Source organism: Astatotilapia calliptera, chromosome 23 (genome assembly GCF_964374335.1).
Source record: "Astatotilapia calliptera chromosome 23, fAstCal68.1, whole genome shotgun sequence".
Taxonomy (NCBI): Eukaryota; Metazoa; Chordata; class Actinopteri; order Cichliformes; family Cichlidae; genus Astatotilapia; species Astatotilapia calliptera.
In genome coordinates this window covers 11,494,125-11,517,743 of record NC_137443.1, presented here as the reverse complement: position 1 = coordinate 11,517,743, position 23,619 = coordinate 11,494,125, and the positions used below count along the sequence as shown (strand labels likewise).

General features: G+C 43.1%; 3 protein-coding genes across 4 annotated transcripts; 1 reads left to right on the top strand and 2 right to left on the bottom strand.

Moving 5' to 3' along the window:
* Window positions 1-286: 286 nt before the first annotated feature.
* Window positions 287-8,711, bottom strand: mpnd (MPN domain containing). The gene is made up of 13 exons (XM_026159700.2): window positions 8,571-8,711; window positions 8,016-8,218; window positions 7,695-7,916; window positions 4,684-4,783; window positions 4,525-4,603; window positions 4,347-4,443; window positions 4,190-4,262; window positions 4,021-4,097; window positions 2,415-2,583; window positions 1,882-1,952; window positions 1,450-1,539; window positions 1,265-1,357; window positions 287-1,194 (listed from the first exon to the last, which is right to left on the bottom strand). The coding sequence occupies exons 1-13, from the start codon at window positions 8,572-8,574 to the stop codon at window positions 1,108-1,110; spliced, it is 1,365 nt and encodes a 454-aa protein (XP_026015485.1). The 5' UTR covers window positions 8,575-8,711; the 3' UTR covers window positions 287-1,107.
* Window positions 8,573-22,014, top strand: LOC113016276 (granzyme B(G,H)-like). Its single transcript, XM_080297824.1, has 5 exons — window positions 8,573-8,906; window positions 20,661-20,811; window positions 20,912-21,041; window positions 21,241-21,492; window positions 21,594-22,014. The coding sequence occupies exons 1-5, from the start codon at window positions 8,573-8,575 to the stop codon at window positions 21,759-21,761; spliced, it is 1,035 nt and encodes a 344-aa protein (XP_080153950.1). The 3' UTR covers window positions 21,762-22,014.
* On the bottom strand, window positions 10,584-14,187 carry LOC113016912 (galectin-3-binding protein B-like). Of its 2 annotated transcripts, XM_026160099.2 has the most exons (6): window positions 14,134-14,187; window positions 13,767-13,839; window positions 12,614-12,805; window positions 12,397-12,528; window positions 12,014-12,284; window positions 10,584-11,941 (listed from the first exon to the last, which is right to left on the bottom strand). In XM_026160099.2, the coding sequence occupies exons 2-6, from the start codon at window positions 13,822-13,824 to the stop codon at window positions 10,918-10,920; spliced, it is 1,677 nt and encodes a 558-aa protein (XP_026015884.1). In that variant the 5' UTR covers window positions 13,825-13,839; window positions 14,134-14,187; the 3' UTR covers window positions 10,584-10,917. The 2 variants fall into 2 exon arrangements, with proteins under 2 accessions (XP_026015884.1, XP_026015885.1); XM_026160100.2 differs by lacking the exon at window positions 14,134-14,187 and having other exon boundaries at window positions 13,767-13,844.
* Window positions 22,015-23,619: the final 1,605 nt, after the last annotated feature.

The following is a 23,619-nucleotide window of genomic DNA, read 5'->3' as shown; positions in this document are numbered from 1 at the left end:
ACGCTGAGCCCATGTGACAAGCGTGAAAGAACCTGGAGATGCTGCGGCGAGCGTCACTCTGTCGTGACAGACCTGCCCGGTCTATTGTTGGGACAGCACAGAGGAGCTGGACTACCTGTGCAGCCTGAATAGGCTGCACGTACCATCTCCTGTTACCGACAACAAGGACACTAACAAAAGCAGGTCACAATCCGTTGTTGGTGTTGGCCCTGCTGTTCTCCGGTCCCTTCATTTCTTTGGAGCAGTGTGTTTTAGACTGAAGGGGAAAAAATAACCCACACTTGTGTTTAAATAGTTCCAGTGTGTATATTTTAATGCTTTGTGGATCATCAATCAGCAGGCTTAAGGCATTGCTCTGTCCTCAAAGATGTACCTCTACAATCCACAGGCAGTAATAAATACAGTACAGGTAGAGAGGAAGCAAATGTGTGTTCCTAACAAACAGGACTCAAGTTTCACACAACCTGACAGGAAGACAGTAGACGGGCACGTTCACAACACGCTGGCACAAACACAGACACACACCTGTTCACTTCACTAGTGGAACTGAAAAATTAACTTGTGTGGCACAGCGGACTTGATGCACTCACAAATCCGGCTGCAGAGCACACTTCAGGTCGCTGTCGTAGATTCTGCACTGCTTTTCACTTTTCCCCAAACGCCGATCCATTGGCTTTTGTCAATAAAAGGCAATTATAACACAAATTTTCACATTGTATATATCTGTCAATATTTGCTCATTGCCACAGGTTACTGGCACAGACAGGCACATACTGTAGGTCCATGTGTAGAAGGTAGAAAGGCCGATTTGTCTTCTGCAACGTGGTTCTGAGTAGCGTCCTGAGGCAGAAGAGCATGGTCTTGTGTTTTCTAACATGCTGCTTTTTGGGTCTCCTCTAATGAAAACAACCTTCTGGGGCAGCTAATATCACAGCCACTGTAATGTATTTGTCTGATAATGCTGTATAACAGGTAAATATCACTCTAACGTACGAGCAATCGAGGCATCTATATGTTTGTAAAGCAGGGTTTACATTGTATTTCACACCAATCCTGCAAGCTCTGCAAAAAAAAAAAAGGTGTTTGAAGTGAACAACGGTGATCCGCTCAGTTCATGCTCCCCAGCTGACTGTAGACGTGCTCCAGGATCTGAGAGTAGGCCTGGTCTTTGGGAGCGTGGCAACTGAGAGAGCCCTGAGAAGGAGGACGAGCTCAGTCAGCCTGCCTGCAATCTGATCAGGTAAACAGTGAGACTTTAACTCACCTTAATTTTGTCCATCATGGTCGTATCAGGACACCAGTACTGGTTGAACTGGACGAGGTCAGGAGCTGCCCTGTAGTAGTCGACCAGCAGCATCTATGCAGAGGTTTTTTTTTGTTTTTGTTTAGTTACAGCATCACAGAAGCTTTTTCCAGTCTTTTCATACGATGCATCATGCAGTATCATACCATCTCATTAAGAACATCACTGGTGAGGAAGTTGTCCTGTACGTAGGTGACCTCGACAGCAACTGGGATGCCGTAGTCATTAGGTCTTTGCTGCAGAAAGAGACCACATGTGTCAGAAAAACTCAAACCCATTTCATCTGACACTGCAACCTAACCTGCTGACCTCTTAAAAACTTTTCCATTCCCTCTTAAGAAGCTTGAGTCTATTCCGAAAACGGTCACACTTTAATACAAACTGATGAGAAGCAGCCTCATGAGAAGGTCAACGACAGCGCATCTGAAATTTCCACATTACAAAGAAAGACTGAGTCTCTGTGAGCAGGGAGGCTTCGAAACTGAACAACTCATTATGAGACCCTTTGATGGGCCAGTTCTGGCTCCAGGCTGTACGTTTAGGTGAAGGGGACCAGTTCAAACACTTGCAGCACTCACCTCAGGTGGCGGTACGACCCAAAATGGAGTTATTGTTGATGCCACGCCTTGATTTCCGTGATAATACGGACCTGAAAGAGAAAAGAGATGAAAGCTCAGCCACCAATGCGATGACACAGAGCCAGTGTCAGAGAGTTCTTATATTTTTCTGTTTGCAAACACAAACCTATATCAACATGTAGATTTGACCATCAACAGGCTTCACTGTGAGGTGTGGTATAAATAGATGTCAGGTGAGCTCCGGCTGTTTACGGCTCGTTTTTCATTTATTTTCTCGACAAATTCCCACATTACCCTTGAATGCAACACTGCTTGAAAGGCTGATATTGACACCTGTTATCTTGCAACATCTGCTGAAACCTGAACTCTATAAAGCTGTTATGCTGTAGAACTCTGAAATGTGCGTATAATCCTGCAATCTGCTAACATCTTTCTTAAAATAGTTTAAATACATCATCCCGTCTGAAGTGCAGTGCACCGATTAATACTCAGTGAACCCGATCGTTTCTGCAGCACCGTTATGAAGGACGTACCACAGATGATGCCCAGGCAGGGCTGGAAGCCGTTGTTTGAGCCCTGCAGCCTCAGCTGATGGTCCATCTGTGAGTCGATGTCCTGCAGCGACGGCAGGGCCGGACCTCGCGGGTGACTGTGGTACCAGCCCACCAACGACAGCCCACGCATGAACAGGTTCTGACAAATCTGAGACGGCAAGCACGACAAAGAAACAATGATGGACGGCTCGTTTAATTTTCATTTTTATCAGATCAAATCAAAGAAATCACAGAAAAAATACTGCTCTGACTTTTTTGGCTGTATTTTGTAAGCAACTGTGTGATTTCACAGGACGAATTTGCAGATTTTTTTTTTTTTGGATCAAGCTACATTTTATTTCCCAGTATTTCCCAGTGAATATTCCTCATCATGCTCGGACATTGTGTGTGGTGTTCCACAAGGCTCTGTACGAGGTCCAAAATGAGTTATTATTTACATAAATTATATTTGCAAGGTCTCTGATATAAAATTAGTATAATTTGCAGACGGCACAAATATTTTTTGTTCTGGGGGAATCTAAAGGAGCTGCTCAATATGACAGGAACAAACTATCACTAAATCCAAGTAAAATTAAAATCGTCTTATTTGGGAAGTGCAGATTCATATAGATGGTGTGGCAATTGAAAGAGTTCTTGAACATAAGTTTCCTTGTGTGATAATAGAATAGCTTGAAGTCTCATATAAAATCATATATATAACAACATTTCAAGAAGTATTTCAATTTTGAGTAAAGTAAAACACATTCTGGACCACAAATCACTCCACATTCTCTACTATGGTTGCTACTGGTGTTTGTAAAGTACAGGGAGAAGGTAAGGCTCTGATCGGGTGTATCACCCACTATTTTCACAATAGGGATGTTTAAATATATATATATATGTACATATGTGTGTGTGGGTGCACAGTATGTTCATATACGTAGATTTGCAAATTTGACGTGTTACTGGGGTTATAAAAAATAAATACGTGAAGCAAATTATAATGAAGAATTTCTGATGGACAGGGCATAAACAGGAAGAAGAAGTTTAGACTATGAGTTAATAAACAGTGGAAAGGGGGTGGGATTAAATAAGCTCATGCTTCTTCCTGCTCCTTTTTGAACATGTAAGTTATTTATTATTGTTATTGCTTTGTTTTCCTTTGTTTGTCTCTTTTTTCCTCTTTCATTGTTCTTATACTATTTAAACATGTTTAAAATAAAGACTCAATACAATCCAAAAATACACTAAAACTCAAGTAAATAATATAATAATAAAATGTGTATTTGCAAAATAAAAGCTAAGATAGTCTCAGCTAGACGTCAAAGCCAAAAACAACTTGATGCAGAGTCTTTGGATTCCTGTAGCTTCTGCTCAACTTCAGATTCGAAGACTCGCATCTCAGATGCAGGAAACTACTAAACACTTGTGTTGTTGTACATCATTTTAAAGGCAGACACATCAACAGCAACAACCTTCAGCTCGCAGGCGAAGATTCAAGCGCAATTTTTTGGTTGGTGTGGAAATGCGTGCTGCCAGGCTGCAAACTGCAGCTTGCAAGTGTTTGAAGTGGGTTTTTCCACCTCTGTGTTTCTGCGTGCGTTACCTCCTCCTCAACAGCGGAAGCCGAGTCTCTGTCTGCCAGCCTTGTCCGACACGGGAAAGCCCTCAAGACCGTCAGCACTGAAATACAGAGCGAGAGGAGGACAGCTTTAGCCCGGCGTTCTGCGGATTTGATCACTATGCTCTCTTTTGTTGGATAAAGTTGCACTCACGCTGCGTGTTGGTATCCCATCGTCCCCCGAGGTATCCCACCACCTCACTGGTGGTCAGGTGACAATGGAAGTCCTACAGCGGGAGAAGTGGGCAAGTTAGTCTCTTTACCTGTGATCAGTGTGGAGCTGGTCTGCTTGAAAGCGTGTTAATGCTTACCATTAGCAGCAGCACATTACTGGACACGGCTACATTGAAAGGCTGGAACCTGTTGATGGCTGAGAAGGCTGACAGCTCCACTAGTGTGTGTGGATCTCTGAGGACACAAGCACACCTTTCATCGTACTCTGATTCGCTTCATGCACAGAGCTGTGAAAGAAGTCAGGTAAAGTGGTACCTGGCAGCATCTCGGGTGCCCAAAGTGCAATATCTGACGGGAATTCTCTCTCTGTCAGTCCTCCGTGAAACCATCACATCTGTAACATCGAACAGATGAGGATGAGAGGAGGGGAGCGGGGAAGGAGAGGAGGAGGAGGAGGAGAGGAGGAATTGATACCATGTAGTCCAGGTTTGGTGTTTTTGTTCTTGTCGTCTGCCTGCACAGCTGCCTTTCCTTCCTCTTCATCCTCGTCATCATCTTCCTCACTCACCAAGCTCTGACATCACAGGAAGTAAAACAAATGTCAAAATAAAGTTCTGGTTACACTGGATTTACCTTACTGTAATGAATGTTTCATCGTTTCCTGTTTGCAGAGACTCCAAATCGATTTCACCATCACATTTTTCTTCTTCTTTACATTTCCTTTTTTCCCATCAGCATGTGAGTCAGCACTAGCTAATTGTCGTGTCAAACCACAACCTTTATTCTATTTTCACGGCCTGGCCAGTTTTAATACTTTTAAAGGCTCGATCGCCCTTTGACAAAACCTTGGAACCACTCCTTATTTTTAACACCACATCTGTTTAAAAGGGTCTTTCCGAGTACTTATACCATCACTCCACATTTCTGCAAACCGGGGATTTTAAACTGTGAGAAAAATATATACTGGTCCAGCTCACGATGTGACACGGGTCAAGTGTTCCTCCTGTTACAGGAAGTTAATAAATGTTTTGAATGTGGGCTCGCTTTCACATTTACATTTTCTAAGAGACAAAATGTCCCCGATGTCACCCTGCAGACTTGGTTCAGAGGCTGTTAATAAATAAGTGTCTGAAAAAAGGACACAATGTATTTCAAAGTATGATTAAAAGGATTTTCCATCCATCCATCCTCTGCCGCTTATCCTTGTCAGCGTCACGGGTGGGCTGGAGCCTATCACAGCTGTCTTTAGGGTGAGAGGCGGGGTTCACCCTGGACAGGTTGCCAGTCTGTCACAGGGCTAACACACACACACAGACAATCATTCAAACTTCCAATCCACTCCCAGTGTCACAGTGGACCAGGTCAGGAGACAACTGAGGAAGCTTCGCCCCAGGAAGGCAGCAGGCCCACACAAGGTGTGTCCTAGGATGCTAAAGGCGTGTGCTGCTGAACTTGAGGAGCCGCTACAAAGAGTCTTCAACCTCAGTCTGCTACTGAGGAGAGTGCCCGCCCTCTGGAAGACGTCCTGCATCATCCCCAAAAAGAACCGGCCCAACGAGCTGAATAACTTCCAACCGGTGGCACTGACGTCACATCTTATAAAGACTCTAGAGCGGCTCTTCCTCAACCACAGGTACAACATGCCCAGGATCCACTACAGTTCACATACAAGGTGGATGTCGGAGTGAAGGACACCATCCTGTACCTCCTACACAGAGCCCACTCAAACCTGGACAAGGGAAAAGGCACGGTCAGGATCCTTTCTTGACTTGTCAAGTGCCTTGAATAAAATCTGGCACTGTCTGCTCCAGGAGAAACTGGACAGGATGCAGGTGGAGACCCCTGCCTGGTCACTTGAATCTCCAACTACCTCACTGACAGACAACAGTATGTCACTGAAGGACATCACGTCTGACACTGTGGTCAGCAGCGCAGGAGAACCACAGGGAACTGTGCTGTCCCCTCTTCTCTTCACCCTGTACACCTCTGACTTCTGCTATAACTCTGAATTATGCCATATTCAGAGGTTTGCTGACGACAGGGCCATCATGGGGTGTATCTGGGATGATCAGGAAGAGGAGTACAGAAGTCTGGTGAGGAACTTTGTCACATGGAGTCACACAAACCACATGAAACTCAACACCTCAAAGACCAAGGAACTGGTTGTGGACTTTGGGAGGTCCAGACCAGGTCCACTGCCAGTTCAGATAGAGGGAGAGGAGGTGGTCAACACGTACAAGTACCTCGGGCTTTGGTTGAACAACAAACTGGACTGGTCATGCAGCACCTGTATAAAAAAAGGCCAAGGCAGACTGTACTTCCTCAGGAGACTGAGGTCTTTTAACATCTGCAGGAAGCTCCTGAGGATGTTTTACCAGTCGGTGGTTGCCAGAGTGCTGTTCTATGCTGTGGTGTGCTGGGGGAGCAGCACAGCAAAGGAGGACATGCCCAGCCTGGAAAAACTAATCAGGAAGGCTGGCTCTGTGGTCGGCATGAAGCTGGACACTCTGGTTTATATATATATATATATATATGTATATATTTCTTTCTCTTTTTAAATATCCAACAGTACAATAGACTCACAACATCCCCACTAACTTTATGTCTTTGGACTGTGGGGGGAAGTCGGAGTACCCGGAAACATGGGGAGAACATGCAAACTCCACACAGGAACACCCTGACCTGGTGGAATTGAACGAGGACTTTTTCGCTATGGGGCAACAATGCTAACCACCATTTTTTTATTTTTACATTCTGAAATCGTTTCAGTGTCTTATTTCATTTGCAGGCGACAGGCTGGACAGGACATAACGATGCTTATGTCACAATGGATGCTGGCTCTGTGTTACACCACGATGACATGCAGTTTTTACGTGGTTTCACTGCCAGAGCTGAAATTTTATGTATTAGATAAGAAAAGAAAAACTAACCTCTTCACACGGTTAAGAAATTATAATCCTGTAAAGGTTTAAATGTTTATAACGTCTACTAAGTAATCATTTCAGAAATGTCTAAACCTTCACGCTTTAAATAATACTGTTCATTTCTTATGCCTGTTCTGAGTTTTACTTTGACATCTGTGTTTACAATAATTTTTTCTTGTATTCATCACAGTCACTAAAAATAAGAGTTGTTTATACTGTAAACAAGTGTCACAAGGTGGATGTGTTGTGCTTTACCTCATCAGTGAAACATGGAAAAAGAGCTTTGTGAAACAGTGATACTCTCACAGATATTACTTCCTGTAAGTCACGTGACCAGAGGAGCAGCAAGGGGACGTGTTCATGAGTAACACAGGTGAGAGGAAACTCAAGGTCGTGACTTAATTATTAGACTTTGAACATTAAAAACTCAGTTTGAAGTCTAAAAGCAAGGATAATAAAATAGGCTTAGAAATCTGTACTAACCCATTTTTACACAAAATACATTTTGTAATGGAAGCACCAAATATTAGGAATGCTCCCCTTCAGTCATGCTCCTCTCACCATGTCGGCACTGGGCTGGTACTTGTGCAGCCAGGTGGTTTTGTACTGGACCAGCTTCTGTCCCCGGTACCGCACCGACGCCCAGCCGCAGCCAGACTTTTTGGCCGGGTTCACCAGGCGTTTGCAGTGAGTCGCCCAGGCGCTGGGGGAGTTGAAGATCTGGCCCGTCTCCACCCATCGGATTTTCCCATCAGTCAGCAGGTCTCCCACAAAGTTCTTACCCTGCAGGAGGAGAGAAAGCAAGAGTTTATGACCTCCTGTCAAGTCACGCATACTGTGGTGAGTCAGAATCATGTTCACATAACTGCTACGTGTTATTACCAAATAGTGTATGGCTAGCACGCCGTCCCCGGGCTCCACCAGGCCATCCTTGAGGAGCACTCTGAGGGTGATGCCCCTGCGGGTGAGCAGGGAGCCCCGGCCTGAGCTGGACCGCAAGTCTGCCTCCTCCCCTCCGCTCAGCTCCTCCTCATCCTCCTCTCCTCCATCCTCCACCACCTGTGGAGAGCTGGGAGGCTCTGACCCTAGGGAAGCACAAAGCAAAACTGGGATGTTGGCTTGGTACAATGCATGAACCGTGTTCTCATGCAGCAGGCTGTGAATGGCACATTGCTGCGTTTACGTGTGTGTATGTGTAGACTGACTGTGTTTCAGAGGCAGAACAAACAAACGCGCATTACTGACAGCGTCATGGCAGCCTGCATCCTCCATAACCGCAGGAGCTCAATGATAATAAGCGCGTGCACACGTGACGAAGAGGAAACCGAAACTGGCCCTTCGTGGATTCACGAGATCGGCGGGCCTTTGTTTCCTGCTACTTGACAACGGGTCTGCCGCTCACCCCCTCACCCTCACCAAGAGCTCCGTTATCCTCACCCATGTCTCAGGGAGCGAGCCTGTGCGCGGCCCGGTGTGCGCAGCTCGTTCCCGGTCCGTGTCCGGTGGTTGTTGAGAACGAGCTGAAGGCGTCCGCGGCTGCGCGGCTGGTTTCCTCGTTGTGCTGCTTTACCGTCCCCCCCACCGCCCTCTGCTTTCCCCCCGCTCTCTCTCTCTTATGTTCCACAGCGTGCCGTGCCGTTATCCGCGCTTTGTGTCACCGTGGAGCAGGAACCCTGTCAGACCAGCTCACAGAAACACGAACCGTGACGCTTTTCTCCGCCAACACCACGAAGCGCTGCCGCGTGCGCGTGCACGTGCAGCGGGTGCCGTTCGGTGAGTTGTGCGTCGGCGGGATCGTGCAGAAACCGCGGAGCTCTCAGTCACCGGAAGCGACCGAGCGGTTCCTCCTTTATCTCCGACACCGAGCACATTTACCGGGAAGCTGCCGGCGGAGGGCAGCAAACCTCCAGCAGCCTGTCCTCCTCACCGGGCCAACCGTATGCCGCCCCCTGCTGGCAGCTCCGAGCGCAGCTGGCCGTTCTCTGGTGTTCAGTGGAGAGGGGCTCTGATCTCAAGCATTTAGACCAGGGGTTTTAAACTTGCGGCCACGTCACCCCTATTTGCGGCCCGTACATTGACGTGAGAAATGTAACACAATTTGGCCCTTGAAGGGACTTTTTTTGTTAGGGAGGATTTGTTTGTTGTTGAGTGCAATGTTAAAATAAGTTCTTTAAAAAGGCAAAAATTCATATGAAGGAACTATGAGCAGAGAGTACAGACATGCGGAGGGATTTGGCTGTGTTAGTTAGGTGAGAGAACAAAAACTAATGTGTACACTTATATCTGCATTTTTATTTTGTTAAATACAAACAAAAGTATAGCAGAAGTGCTGCCGCATGTCTGACTAGAACGAGAGAACCAATGTGTTTTTTTTTTTGGTAGTTCAATGAAAGGCTTCAGTTAGTTAAGAGTGAGAAAAAAAATAAGCCCATGTTTGCAGTTTTGAATTGTTATACAATATCTGATTTTTTAAAAGTGTTTTGTTGTTTGTTTGGCTGGGTTTTTTGTACTACTTGAACACTAAAGTGTCCCTCCAATAGACGACAGTGCCACCCGTGGCCCACAGCTCATTTGAGTTTGAGACCGCTGATTTAGACCCTTTACTTTAGTCACAGTATTCAAAACATTAAAGTGAGGAAATGAGAAGCGTTGTTTATCAGAAAGGTTTCTGCCTGTTTTTGTTGAATTAAGCTCGGCAGGATCTAAAAACCAGCTCCATAAAATAAAAGTGTTTATGATTTTGACACCGTTCCCATTTAAAGAAGTGCAAGAAGAATTTATTTCGTACCTTAGTGGAGAAAACTCTCTAAAACACTTAAAAACCAACAGAAACTAACAGCAGCAGAGTTGATGTGAATGCTCCCGGCCTCTGTACCGTGTTAAAATTAGCTGAAATAATTTGATGACATAAAACACGTCTCCTAAATGATTTAGCAATCATACATTTGTACTTACATAACTTTACTTGTAACTTCATTGCAAAAGAGTTTTTTTTTTCTTAAATCTTTATTTTCAATCCATCAGCCTTTGGTATCATTATCACCCCACCGTGGGGCAGGTGGGCCGCAGGTGTATCTACACAAAATCTTGGATGAATTCAAATCTCAGTGACCTTGACCTCAAAAAAGTCTTGTGAATGCGATAATTTGAGACATGGGTGATGAAGGATTTTCAAACTGACACCATAGGAGGAGGCAGCCTGCAGTATGTTTAAACGCTCTGTTACACACAGCGGATTTTAACAGGTATTATTAATAACTGTCTCTATTCTATCATTCTACTGTATTTGTATAAGGACAGACAGATTGTGCTAAGACTGCTGGACTGTTGTCATGGCAGTGACAGTAAATATTTTCAGTGAATCAAATACATTACAGAAGTGTATACACTGTAATCTGATTACACATACATTGCATAATAAAAGAAATGCATGACCTTCTGCAGACAGAGTGATTATAACAGTAGACCAGACCTTTTTTTATTATTTTTTCACTTATCATCAAATAGAAATGCGGTGATACTGCTCTCTGCCCAGGTTTACACTAGCACCACGTGCCCAAACAAGCCACAGCGATGCATTCCACAGCAACTACAGGACAAGCTGGCTCATGTTTAGAAAACTTGCATGAAGTCAATTCTACCTGCTCCAGGATCCACCTTAATTGTCACTGTGAGGTTTCCACTTGCAGCCGCTGCACATAAGGAGGAGAGAGCCGAAAGCATTATGTGCGTGCAGTTCTTGCGCTGACGCACACCCTCCTTCTCTTAAGTTCTCTAGTCAGTTCTAATCTGTTGAGTACTGAGGACGTACCACCACCTGGTAGGAGAACAGGTTTGAGTGGCACGGGTAGACTTGTTCTGAGATGCTGGGAACAGCTATGGGGCTGTCGCTGTCAACAGCATTAAATTCGTTCACGTGGAACACGTGCCTTCCTGCGCACATGAGAATGAGCCTGTTGCTGTAACGGATGCGGCCCTCCATCTCACTGGGTAAATTCTTTTGTTCAATCTTCAAGCTGATCGCTGGTAAAGAAGCACAAGTGACACTTTGCTTCGTGCAGTCTTCCTCTCTGACGTAGGTCGTGACTTTCCAGCGCATGGTGTGAAAAGCGAAATAGGCGCTGTTATGAACCGGGGTTTGGAAATCAGACGTCAAGCTGCTGACTCGCTGGCCTCGAAGGATGTAGACCCCGGAGTGCTGGTAAGCTCGGATCTCCTGACTGCTGAAGGTGAAGCTCCACGGTCTGCCAGTGTAAATCCTGGGTGTGTAGATGGTTCCTGTCAGGTCGCTGAGGAGCATTTTTACAGGAAGAGCATTAAACTGAAACCCCTCCAGCTTGCTAGCGTGGTACTCTGAGCTGTCAAGACTGTATAAGTCCTCAGCTGGTATCATCGGGAAGCGGACGAGATTTAGAAGTATCTCACGCATGGTTGCGTTTCCTCGAGCTTCTGCCCATCTCTCCAGTCCGCTCAGGACGACTGTTTCGTTACGCACCACGAGGTCTGAGCGAGAAAGGAGTGCTTTGACCAGATTAAAAGGAAGGCTTGTCCAGGCCGGGGAGTTGATCAGCGCCTCGCAGTTCCACGCCAGGTAGCGAAGACATAGTTGCTGCAGCGTGTCGTCACTTCTGCGAACTGCGTACTCATAAAGAGAGTTCTGACTTTGGAAGGTGGGGTCCTCGGGGAGAAACAGTCTGAAGAGATTCGCAGCCTCATTGTGATATTCAGTCAGGCCCCAGTCAGAAGCCATTTTCAGGATGCAGTGGGAGGAGGCTAATGTGACCGTAATCTTCCTCGTGTAGAAGTATCTGAAATTCAAAAATTTGATTGACAGATCACAGGTTTACATAGAAATATGTGCAAGTGTGAACTTTTTATACCTGACGAATATGTCGGCATGTTGGCTGCAATCAGAAGACACATTAATGAGCAAGCTGCTGAGGTCTGGATGCAAAGACTTGAGGTTTGAATTGAGAGAAAGGATGACCCTGTGAGCACAGATGGTCTCCACTATGTTGTTATCCACTGCCACTGCAATGTCCACGTCACAGTCCTGTCTGCTGTCAAACAGCTCGCCTAGCTGCTGAGAGAGGCTCGCATTGTGGTCCAACGTGTACTCGTGGTTGAGGTCCCTGCTCTGAGGCTCCGCCCCTGATAGAGATCACAGACACGGTGAATACACCTGTTTCTAAGACAAATGTCTTTCTGACCTTTATTTCTCAGAGGAGGTTGGAGACTTCTGTCCTTATGCTAACATCCTCACCTTTCTCACATCTAACTCCGGCATCTTCGCCGTGACCGCAGTTATGGACCCCCCAGCCAGGAAACGTACACTGGAGTAGGTTAATCTCCGACCCACCGCAGGTTAAATCGTCCATCCAGATGTTACCGACCCCTAAAACCAAAACAGCCACACAATTACAGTCTAGCCATTAACCACTGAAATGCAGCGCGTAAGAGGAGCGTCGTGGTTTCGTTACCGGCGCCAAATGCAGCTGATCCAGGAGCCTCGGCTGCACCAGGGAAACGCAGCTGTCGACACACTACATGAGCGTCATTTATGTCCCAGCCATCGTCGCAAATCGTCCCCCAAACTCCATCGTGAAAGATCTCCACACGGCCCTCGGAGTATTCCTGGCCACCAGCCAGCCTGATGTAACCTTCTTCATAGGCTAAAGGAACAACAATGCAGTGTAATCGATTTATTTGGGATTTATGGAGAAAGATGAAGGATCATGTAGATTTCACAGCACAACAGATATATAGCTATTTTCCCACTTTTATTTAAAAATACTGATATCAGATCAGCGGTGGTTTGTTCTAGAGACTGTAACAGGCTGCAGAAATTCACAGCAATATGAGCAAACGTCTCGACAGCGTTAGTACTGTACACAGCGTTACAACATCAGCTGTTCTTTACAGTGACCAGGGTTAAGACCATGCAGTTATTAAACAAACAAACATGTTTTTAAAAAATGAACATCACTTTTAATTCAATTCAGTTGTATTTATACAGGGCCAAATCACAACAACAGTTGCCTCAAGGTACTTTATATTGTAAGGTAGACCCTACAGTAAATGTCTGGATGGAATTTCCTCCCAGGACAGGAAAAGTTATTAAGTGAGCTGTGACCATAAATGTTTTCCTTATAAATTTTTGATTCATTATTGCACATATATAAAGCATTAAATAAAACTAAAGTGCATCATTATTAGCACTTGCATTATACTATCGCGGCTATGTTAGGTGCAAACATCTGAAACCTTTCTTTGTATCTGCACACCTCATACCGTGATAGCCAGTTGGTGTTGGGTTGTGAATGGCTGCCATGTTAGTAAACTAACTCATAACAACATCCTGAGAATGCTCATAATCCTCTGTGCTGGTAATAATTATTTATTTATTTGTTGTGACACGATAACTTTATAAAGTAACCCTTAAACTGTCGACTGACGGTTTCTTGCGGTTATGAAACCTTGGAAACAAGCGACAACCTCATCAAGAACATGCATGCACATGCACATGTGTTTTAGGTGTGTTCTAATACTAAACAAACAACACTACACTTGTGTTCAGCTTAGATTGTAATATTAATAGAGAATTGAGTTTAATGGGAAATCAGTTTTACTCACCACTGGATAAGGTGACGCTCAGCAGAAGAATACAGAATAAAAAAGCATTTCCATTCATTTTAATGGCGCTAAACTGGAGACAAAAGGCAAAAGTGCAACACGTTTCTGTATTAAAAATGCGTTCTTTTCTTTATCAGCAATCATCCTGCTTCTTTCACACTTGAGCATAATAATGACGTTTCTGCTTTAAAAAAAATACATCAGAGTTTTAAGAGTTGGAGAAGTTTTGTGTGCACATCATCACATTCAAATGCAGCTTTGCAGAGCAGCGACTGAAATCATAAAAGAAAAACTAAACGTCCTTTTCTTTGTTGCCAGCAAATCATCAATCATACTCATTCCTGACCAAAGCTAGGAAAGGACTTACTAGAGCTCCAGGTTAAGAAAAGCTGCTCTGTGATGAGGTCCGTCAGTCCATGAACTGAAGGAGCCACTTTACTTACTTTATTTGTAGGCGGTGGTTTTCCAGGAATTACCACACCCAACGTGCTTTTCAAACAACTTGGGATGATGCCACATTTAGTTCCAAAACATATGACTTTGTCACAAAAGATTCATAACGAGGCTTTATATTTTAATGGCCAATAATATTTTCATGAGATTATGGATAGATCATACTCAATACAATGAGAAGTGAAAATAGTAAAAACAGAAAACAGGACAAAATGTAGACTTTAAACTTAAATATTGCATTTCTAAGCTATGTTGGATCATGTATAGCAGTTGGTCATGCATACTTTTGGGGTCCCCAGACTGCCCCACCCCATGCTGCCCGTACATGAGCCAGAGATAAAGTTATTTCAAAGCCAGAAGTTGATGTTTGTTTAGAGGCCTGAGTCCATCACCAGCAGATGGCGACATCATGAAGCCCAAAGAGCTCAGACAGACGACGACTTCAGTCCGGTTCCTCACCAATGCTCAAGCATCCAGGCTCACTGTCACATTGTTAGCATGAGCTGTGCTCGCCCTGCTGTGACTAAAAGCTTTTAAACCATCACCAGGCTCGATGAACGCAGCTGCAGAAATAAAAACAGCTGTGCTTCCATCATCTCACCTCCACATCCTTCCTGCTTCACCTTCAAGTGATCGAGCAGCTGTGAATTTCTGGAATGTTTTCAATCATTAACATGTCTCCCAGCACGAATTTCTCGATGTGTGTTTCCAAATAAACACAGTTTTTAGTCTGTATCCAGTGTGAATGCATCATCCCATAACTGTGAAATTCAGCTACAGTTTATCACAGGCATCAAATGTTTTTCACTATCCTTGATCTTACGGAGCCCCGCACGGGACATGGGAGAAAAAAAAATTACGATGAACTTTTGCGAGAAAACAAATTCAGGATCTCGCAAAACTTTTGCGAGATCTCGCAAAACAAACTCGGGATCTCGCAAAACTTATGCGAGATCTCGCAAAACGTCGGAGCACTTTTGCAAATATGTGATGTCTTGTAAACCGAGCAGATATCTGACGTTTACACAACTACATTCACGCCTCAAAATATCTTAAAAGTGTATTTTGTGACCCAGAAAGAGTAATATTACAACTAAGTAGCTGCCGCCATTGTTGGAATTCAACTTTTGCAAGATCTCGCAAAAGTTTTGTGAGATCCCGAGTTTGTTTTGCGAGATGTCGCAAAAGTTTTGTGAGATCTCGAGTTACTTTTGCAACGAGATCTCACAAACAAACTCGGGATCTCGCAAAAGTTGAATTCCAACAATGGCGGCAGCTACTTAGTTGTAATATTACGGAGCCCCGCAGGGGACATGGGAGGGAAAAAAAATAAAGACGGACTTTTGCGAGTTTGTTTTGCGAGATCTCACAAAACTTTTGGGAGATCCCGAGTTTGTTTTGTTGCCATTGTTGGAATTCAACAAACTCGGGATCTCGCAAAAGTTCATCGTAATTTTTTTTCTCCCATGTCCCTTGCGGGGCTCCGTATGATCTACACCAAAGAGTAATTAATAATTAATAATAGTTGTTTAACAATGTTAAAATTTTATGTGAAACCAATAGCAGCTTGTGCTGATTTAACTTGGTGAAAATCAGGTCACGCCCAAGGTCACACCAAATATAAAAGCAAACAGAGCAAACCTCCGCCGCTTCTTCAAAACCAGCCGTGGGCAACCAGCCATCACAGACTGATACAGCTACTAAAGATTTAAATGAAGAATATTTAAAACTTTCTGATTAACACTGCAGACACTAAATAAGCAATATTTATTTACCTGTGTAGGTACACCTGTAGGTAAATATGCGTATAGAGCAGTGTGGTAAAGTAGCAGAAGCAGAAGCTTCAGATTTTATAAAAGGATGACATGTAGCTCTCATGCTTTCCATCTTCAGCAGCTAATTTTTCAGTGTTTCAGCTCTATGAGGATCAACGGGTGGGAACTTCTTATTATAAGAGCTTAAAATAATGACGACTAAACATGATGAGTGTGTTTCACACCGATAAGCTGATGAACATGATGATAACACCAGTTTCAGTCTTACACTGGGTAAAGGATGCAGCTGAAAGCCACATTTACCACATATGATAATCGTACTTTCCACTGAAGCAAACTGCTCAATAAAAGTTCACCTCAACACTCCTACAAACACATGCTGGCATCATGCTCGGTCTGCAAAAATTTCTACTCATCTGTGTCCTGGCATGCTTCGTACAACTTGGTAAGAACTGCAACTGCAAGATGATTGGATCATATCACTCATCAGACCTCACTGTTAAATATAAGCTCTCCTCTTTCTCTCCTGTCCGTCTTTCTCTATATTTATTTTAAATCCCTCTTTAATACTCTTGCACCTGTTTACTTGTCCAATCTGCTGAAGCCCTATGCCCCCCCTCTTTCACTCCAGTCAGCTAAGCAGCTGTTTCTCTCAGTCCCTAAATCGCGGCTGAAACTTAGAGGAGACTGAGTGTGACTGTTGTGGCCCCGAAGCTTTGGGGTGAGCTTCCTCTTCACATTAGGCAATCTACTTCAGTGGTGGTCTATAAATTCAGGTTAAAAACTCAATGTTAGACACTGGCTTTCAACTCAGTGGGTAACTGACACTTGTTTTACTGTAATCTATTCATTCTATTTATTATACTTATGGTACTTATATGGTATATTTCTGCTGCACAGCACTTTGGTCACCCATGTGTTGCTTTTAAAGTGCTACATAGGGGATGACAATGTAGCCGGTGTATCAGAAAAACTCAGGAGAGTTTTCTCCAAGCATGACATCCCGGTGCATTTCAGACCCAGCAACACGCTCAGACAAAAACTGGTTCACCCGAAAGACAAAACTCCAAAACACAGACTTAACAATGTGGTGTATGCTGTACAGTGCAGCGAGGAATGCCCAGACCTCTACATTGGAGAGACCAAACAGCCACTTCACAAGCGCATGGCACAACACAGAAGAGCCACCTCCACAGGACAAGACTCAGCAGTCCATCTGCATCTTAAGGATAAAGGACACTCTTTCGAGGATGCCAATGTTCACATTTTGGACAGAGAGGACAGATGGTTTGAAAGAGGAGTGAAAGAAGCCATCTATATCCACTGTAAGCAACCATCTTTGAACAGAGGCGGTGGTTTACGATTCCAACTGTCTGCCATCTATAATCCAGTTTTGAGTTCCCTCCCCAGACGCCTTAACGCCCACTCACATCCTGGGCCATCTGACCTCAGGAATTCGCATGATAAGGTGGGGCCAGGTTTCACAATGAGCTCACCCGAAACCCTGGCTGATTGGGACCCACACCCAGTTTCACACCTTGGCTCAGGCGATTAGAGGATCATCAGGGGGTCCTTTTGTCCCTCTGTGGGGGGTCACTCCCACTAGGTTTATATCTGGGACTCTCCACCATTTGACCTTAGAACTGAAGAAGCTTCTCGGATGAGAGGTGAAACGTCTTCAAGCAACTTAAAGAAGTCCAGACGCTTTTCTTTGCAAGCTCCTTTGACTACGATGACCTGGATGACTGAGAACCTTCACAGACATTTTAAAGTGATATATATATATATATATATATATATATATATATATATATATATATATATATATATATATATATATATATATATATATATATATATATATATATATATATACATATATATATATATATACATATATATATATATACATATATATATACATACATACATACACAACTGTACAGAAAAAAGATAAACTACAAATAAGTACAACTGTGTTGTACTTGAATAGAAATAGAAACAAATGAGAATAAATAAATACAATAGTACACTGACAGAGTGGAACAGTGCAATACACAATAGTGTAAGTATTGGGAGTGAGGGGAGAGTGTTATGTAGTCTAAGAAGTATGTGGAGAAGAGAGAAGAGAGTCCAGTGTTGTGTTCAGGAGTCGGACCGCTTGGGGGAAAAAACGATTTCACAATCTCGCCGACCTGCTCCTGATACTGCAGACTGGGAGGGATGATGCAGGTCAGCCATGATGTTAGTGGCTTTAAGAACGCAGCATGAGGTGTAAATATCCTGTAGACTGGGTAGGGAGCTGCCAATAACGTGTTCAGCGGTCCGCACAGTTCTCTGGAGGGGCTCTGCGGTTGGACGTGTGGGAGTTTCCATACCAGACTGTGATGCAGCTGGTTAGGACGCTCTCTGTGGTGCCTCTGTGTTAAGGACGGCTTCTGGGAGGCACACCTTCAATCGTCTCAGGAAGTGCAGTTTCTGCTGGGCTTTTTTCACTGATTTGGTGTTGCTGGTCCAGGACAGGTCCTCTGTGATGTGAACACAGAGGACTTTGGTGCTCTTCACTCTACTTGTGATGAGCACCGACGATGACACACCAGCAGGAGAGTCTTCTATGGGTCGATGTTTGATGTTCGGCGGCGTGCAGTGACGCCAAATAATGTCTCACCTCAATTGCGTTCAAACTGCTTTAGAAACATAAGAAAGTCCAGATATTTGTATTAAAAGTAGAGAGTACGAGTTTAAAGTTGTCATAAATATAAATACACAAGTATAGTACTTCCCACCTCTGGAGATTACTCCATTACTTCATTTTCAATAAACACATTACTAACAAAGTTTACTAAGACCTCAGAGTCATGATGAGTCCTGATGCTCCTTTAAAATGTGCTAGGGTCATGTTGTGTAGCTCTGCCAGCTCAGCTTGAGACACTTTACTGTGTTCTGGCTCATTCAGAGAGCGTTTGTGTTTCACAGTCGGAGACTCACTGTGTTTATCTGTCAGCTCAGTCTGAATATCTGAATCCAGAATCAGCGAATCTAGAACCAGCGGTGTCTGTGGTTCAGATACAGTTTTCTGAGAATTTAAACAGACCGTGAGAGTGAGCATGTTGGTATTTCACATCTATCTATATATGTGTGTGTTTAACATAAGCTTTTCTCTACATAAACAGACACTTCTTTTTAATGATTATGTGTGTGTGTGTGTGTGTGTGCGTGTGTGTGTGCGTGTGTGTGTGTGTGTGTGTGTGTGTGTGTGTGTGTGTGTGTGTGTGTGTGACCTTGTTTACATATCTTTGTGGGGAAAACTGGAAAGTTTACTATACTTGTGTGGACCAACAGCCCTTATAGGGACAAAATCCTGGTCCCCACGAGTTTGAAGGCATTTTTGGGACTCAAAATGTGGTTTTAGTGTCAGAGTTACAATTAGGTTACAGTTAGAGTAAGGGTGTGTGTCTGTGTGTGTGTGAAACAGCTTCATAGTCCCAGAAATGTGTATCTTTTCCAAAAGTAATTAAGATAAGTGTCTGGTGATATAGAAAAAAATCTTATGTTACAAACATACACAGACTCTCTCTCTCACACACACACACACACACACACACACACACACACACACACACACACACACACACAGCATTATTGTACTTGTACATCTGCTTCTGTAGGTTTAAACGTTAAGCTTCGTGTTTTTTGAGTTTAGCTGTTGTTACAAAAGCTTCAGCCACATCATTGGCTGGACTACTGCAATTCATTATTATCAGGATGTCCAAAAAACTCGCTGAAAAGCCTTCAGCTAATCCAAAATGCTGCAGCAAGAGTCCTGACAGGGACTAGAAAGAGAGATTAATAATCATATCTGTTATTAATCTCTGTCTCTCTTCCACAGCATGTATTTTATCCTGTCTTCCTTCTCTCACTCCAACCGGAGTCTGTATCTGCTGTACAATATAAAGCACCTTGAGGTGACTTTTGTTGTGATTTGGCGCTATATAAATAAAATTGAATTGAATCATTTCACTCACATCTAAATTAGCATTTGCTCTTTAGCTGAACATGAAGATAAAAGCCAGTTTTATCTGTCAGGGTTCCTTTTTGTCCTGTAACGATTTCATTACGAGTCACAAAAGGACATTTACAAAAGTTCTCAAAGTGATTAAACTTTATATTTTCTGCGTTGCTCTCTTCTAAGAGCAAATGCCGACAAAGAAGAAAACGAAACCAGAAAACCAGCAGCCTTCTGAAACCCAAACCCACTCTTACATGTGTTTTTGTACTGATAACCGTGATCAAACTATAACAAGTTTGTGGTTTGTACACTCGGCTCTGTGACACGTTTTCTATATAGTCTCTCATGTTTAAGACTGCTCCAGTTAACGCTGGCTGCTCTGAAAACTCTCAGTGCTGAGCGTCTCACCTGTGTGTGTCTGTCTCTGGTCCTCAACTTCTGTAAAAGAAGATGGTAACACTCTCCTCAGCTGGTGCTGCTCCACAATCCACCAACACACTGCGCACATCTGGAAAAGAATCACTTTAGCGGCCACAGTGCAGTTCATCTATAGTTTGCTGTGAACTGTGCTCATAATATGTGAGACAACATGGCCCACCAAACCTGGAATATCCCTAGACTTTTTTCATTTTTGTTGATTTCATTTGACCTTTTCAGCACATGGAAGTGAAATCATACATGGTACAAAAGCCCCAGAGAACTCGATGCAGTACATGGCCTCTGTGCAGAACAACAAGGGTGAACGTGTTTGTGGAGGATTTCTCATGACTGAGGACTTTGTAGTGTCGGCTGCACACTGTGATGGCTCGTGAGTAATCAAACATCTTCTGCTGTAATCTCTGACTCATGTCTTTGAAACACATTTAGAAAATGTATTGATTTCCTTTAACTGATTACTCCTTCATCAGCCTCACACACGTCGTTCTCGGCAACCACAATCTCAAGAAAGGCAGTCATCAAAAAATAAAGATTGAAAACAAAACCATCCATGAAAATTATCAACAGGTTGGACTGGGTAATGACATCATGCTGATTAAAGTAAGGACATATTCACAGTTTAACATGATACATATTTGTGGTCTTATTATTCTAATTGTATTTTTTTTATATATTATTTTAGCGTCTTTACCTCACAAATTAAAGCACATTGAGAGAACTGTTGTTGTGATTGGGCGCTGTATAAATAAAATTGATTTGGACTGAAACAGACATTTCTATTTTTACTTTGTGTCTCCAGCTGTCTGAGAAAGTTAAACTGGGCCATGGCGTAGAAAAAATTAAGCTTCCACAGGCTGAAATAAACCTAAAAGAAAACCAAGTGTGTCAGGTGGCTGGATGGGGAACAACTAAAACTCACGGTAAACCTGTTGATGAGCTGAGGGTGGTGGACGTGTCTGTCATTCAACGAAAGGTCTGTGAGCCCCAGTGGCCTGGTCTTCCTGCCAATGTTATCTGTGCAGGATATGAGACAGACAAAGGATTCTGTCAGGTATGTTTTCTGTCCTTTCCGTGTAAACTGGCTCCTTCATCACAAATATATAAAAATAAATGGAATAAAAGCTGGTAAATTAACATTCTTCCTCTTCACAGGGAGATTCTGGTGGTCCTCTGGTGTGCGATGGGTTGGCTGTTGGCATTGTTTCTTTCAACTATAAAGAAAACTGCAGTTACCCCAATAAACCCAACATCTATACAGACATCTCAAAATACCTTCAGTGGATCAACAGGATTGTGAAATCCAGAAAATATGAGGAGTAAAAACTTCACTGAAAATTTGGCTTGTATATTAATGAAATGTCAGCATTTCTGATTCTCTGTCAGTGTAGTCAAAAATGAAAAGAATTAAATATGTGATTTCCTTTTTTTAAATGATTGTTTTGTTTGAACATTATAAATAATAAAAATAACAATAAAACACAGTAAACAGTAAAAAAAAAACCCTACCCATATAAATGTGATAAAGACTGTTCTCATTTACCAACTTACATTAAAAAATAAACACCATCAAAAATTTGTAGAATGTGTCCTTTCCTGTTAAATACCTGGAAGTTCAGTGAGGTTGATCCACTTGATCATATGACCCATGTCCTGAAAATATACTGTACTTATGATATAAGATTTCTACAAGTAATAAATTACACATGAATTAAAATGACCTACAGTACTAGCAATTACTTACAGTATTTGTGTTGCGATACTTAAAACATCACGTTGCAATGAATAATTATATACCACACAATCTACACACTTGAAAATGAGCAGTTATTTAATCATATCCTCATTAATGCTGTTTAATCATTTACAAATCACTGTTTTTCCCCTTCAGCCAGTGGAACAATTACCCACTCAGTGTAAATACACTCTACTCTGTTTTTTTGTCATCTTCAGATAACAACAGATGATTATCACCAACCACAGTCTTCTCAAAGTTTGCAGAGTCATCTACGCTTAAATATAAATGAAACACATATAAATGTACATCTGTAGTGTTCTGTGTGCAGCATATGTATATTCCAACACATGCACAGTATTTTAAAGTGAGCGGGGAGTGTATTGTGCAAATGATGCTCCTCATTTCTGTTAAACACTGTTGGTGGTGATTCTTTCAACTACAAAAACAACTGCAAACACCCCGATAAGCCCAACGTCTATATGACATCTCAAAATACCGTCAGTCTACTGACAAGCTAATTAAGTTTTACTTTTGCATTATTGAAATGTAATTTCTGATCGCACTGTAAGTGTGACCAGAAATAAAAAAATAAAAATATCATTAGACATTTCATATCCTTTTGTAACAATTGTGATCTTTTTTATTATCAGCTCGATTTCAACAAGAGTGAAACATTTGTTGATTCAGTCATTTCAATTAAACTGTTTAATAAAGGGTCATTGGGACAAAAGGAAGATTAAAAGAGTACATAGTGATGAGGAAATAAAGTCACCAGAGATCACTGGTCTATTGCAAGACTATCACATAGAGAAAGACAACCTTTCACACTCCTGTGTGAATTTAGAATCACCCGCTAACTTCACTGCATGGGGATAGATCCCATGCGGGCGTGAGCATCACTTAACACTGTGGTCACATCAGGCCTCACACATGCAGGGCAAGACTTAGGCACTGTTATCTTGCTGGCCTTGTTGAGAGCAGCCACCCAGTCTCTCATGTCGGTCACATCATTGGCTTGCAGGAAGTACCGTCACGAAAGTGCATTGATGACAAAGCAGAACTCTGTCTTGGGCTTTTGCTTCGTTGTAGCTTCACTCACCTTATGTAGGTTAATTTCAGGCTGCCAGTCTCCACTGGGCAGGTTCTGAGGGTTGTCCAGTTCAAATAGGCTGCACAAACAATTCAGCTTCCGTGTGCTTAAATACACCTGCAACAAAAGGATGTGCATGGGCAGGTGGGCGAATGACTGAAATGAGAGTGGTGTACGTGTCTGTCATTAACCCACAAGCCTGAGGAACAATGGTGTGGTCTTCCTGCCAGTGTTATCTGTGCAGGTGGACATAATACAACACAGTTAAACCCCACAGTTAAATAGGGCAATGGCACCACCTACTGTCTCAAAGGCCCCTCTGCACGGACTTGTAATGCCAAAGGATTATGGGT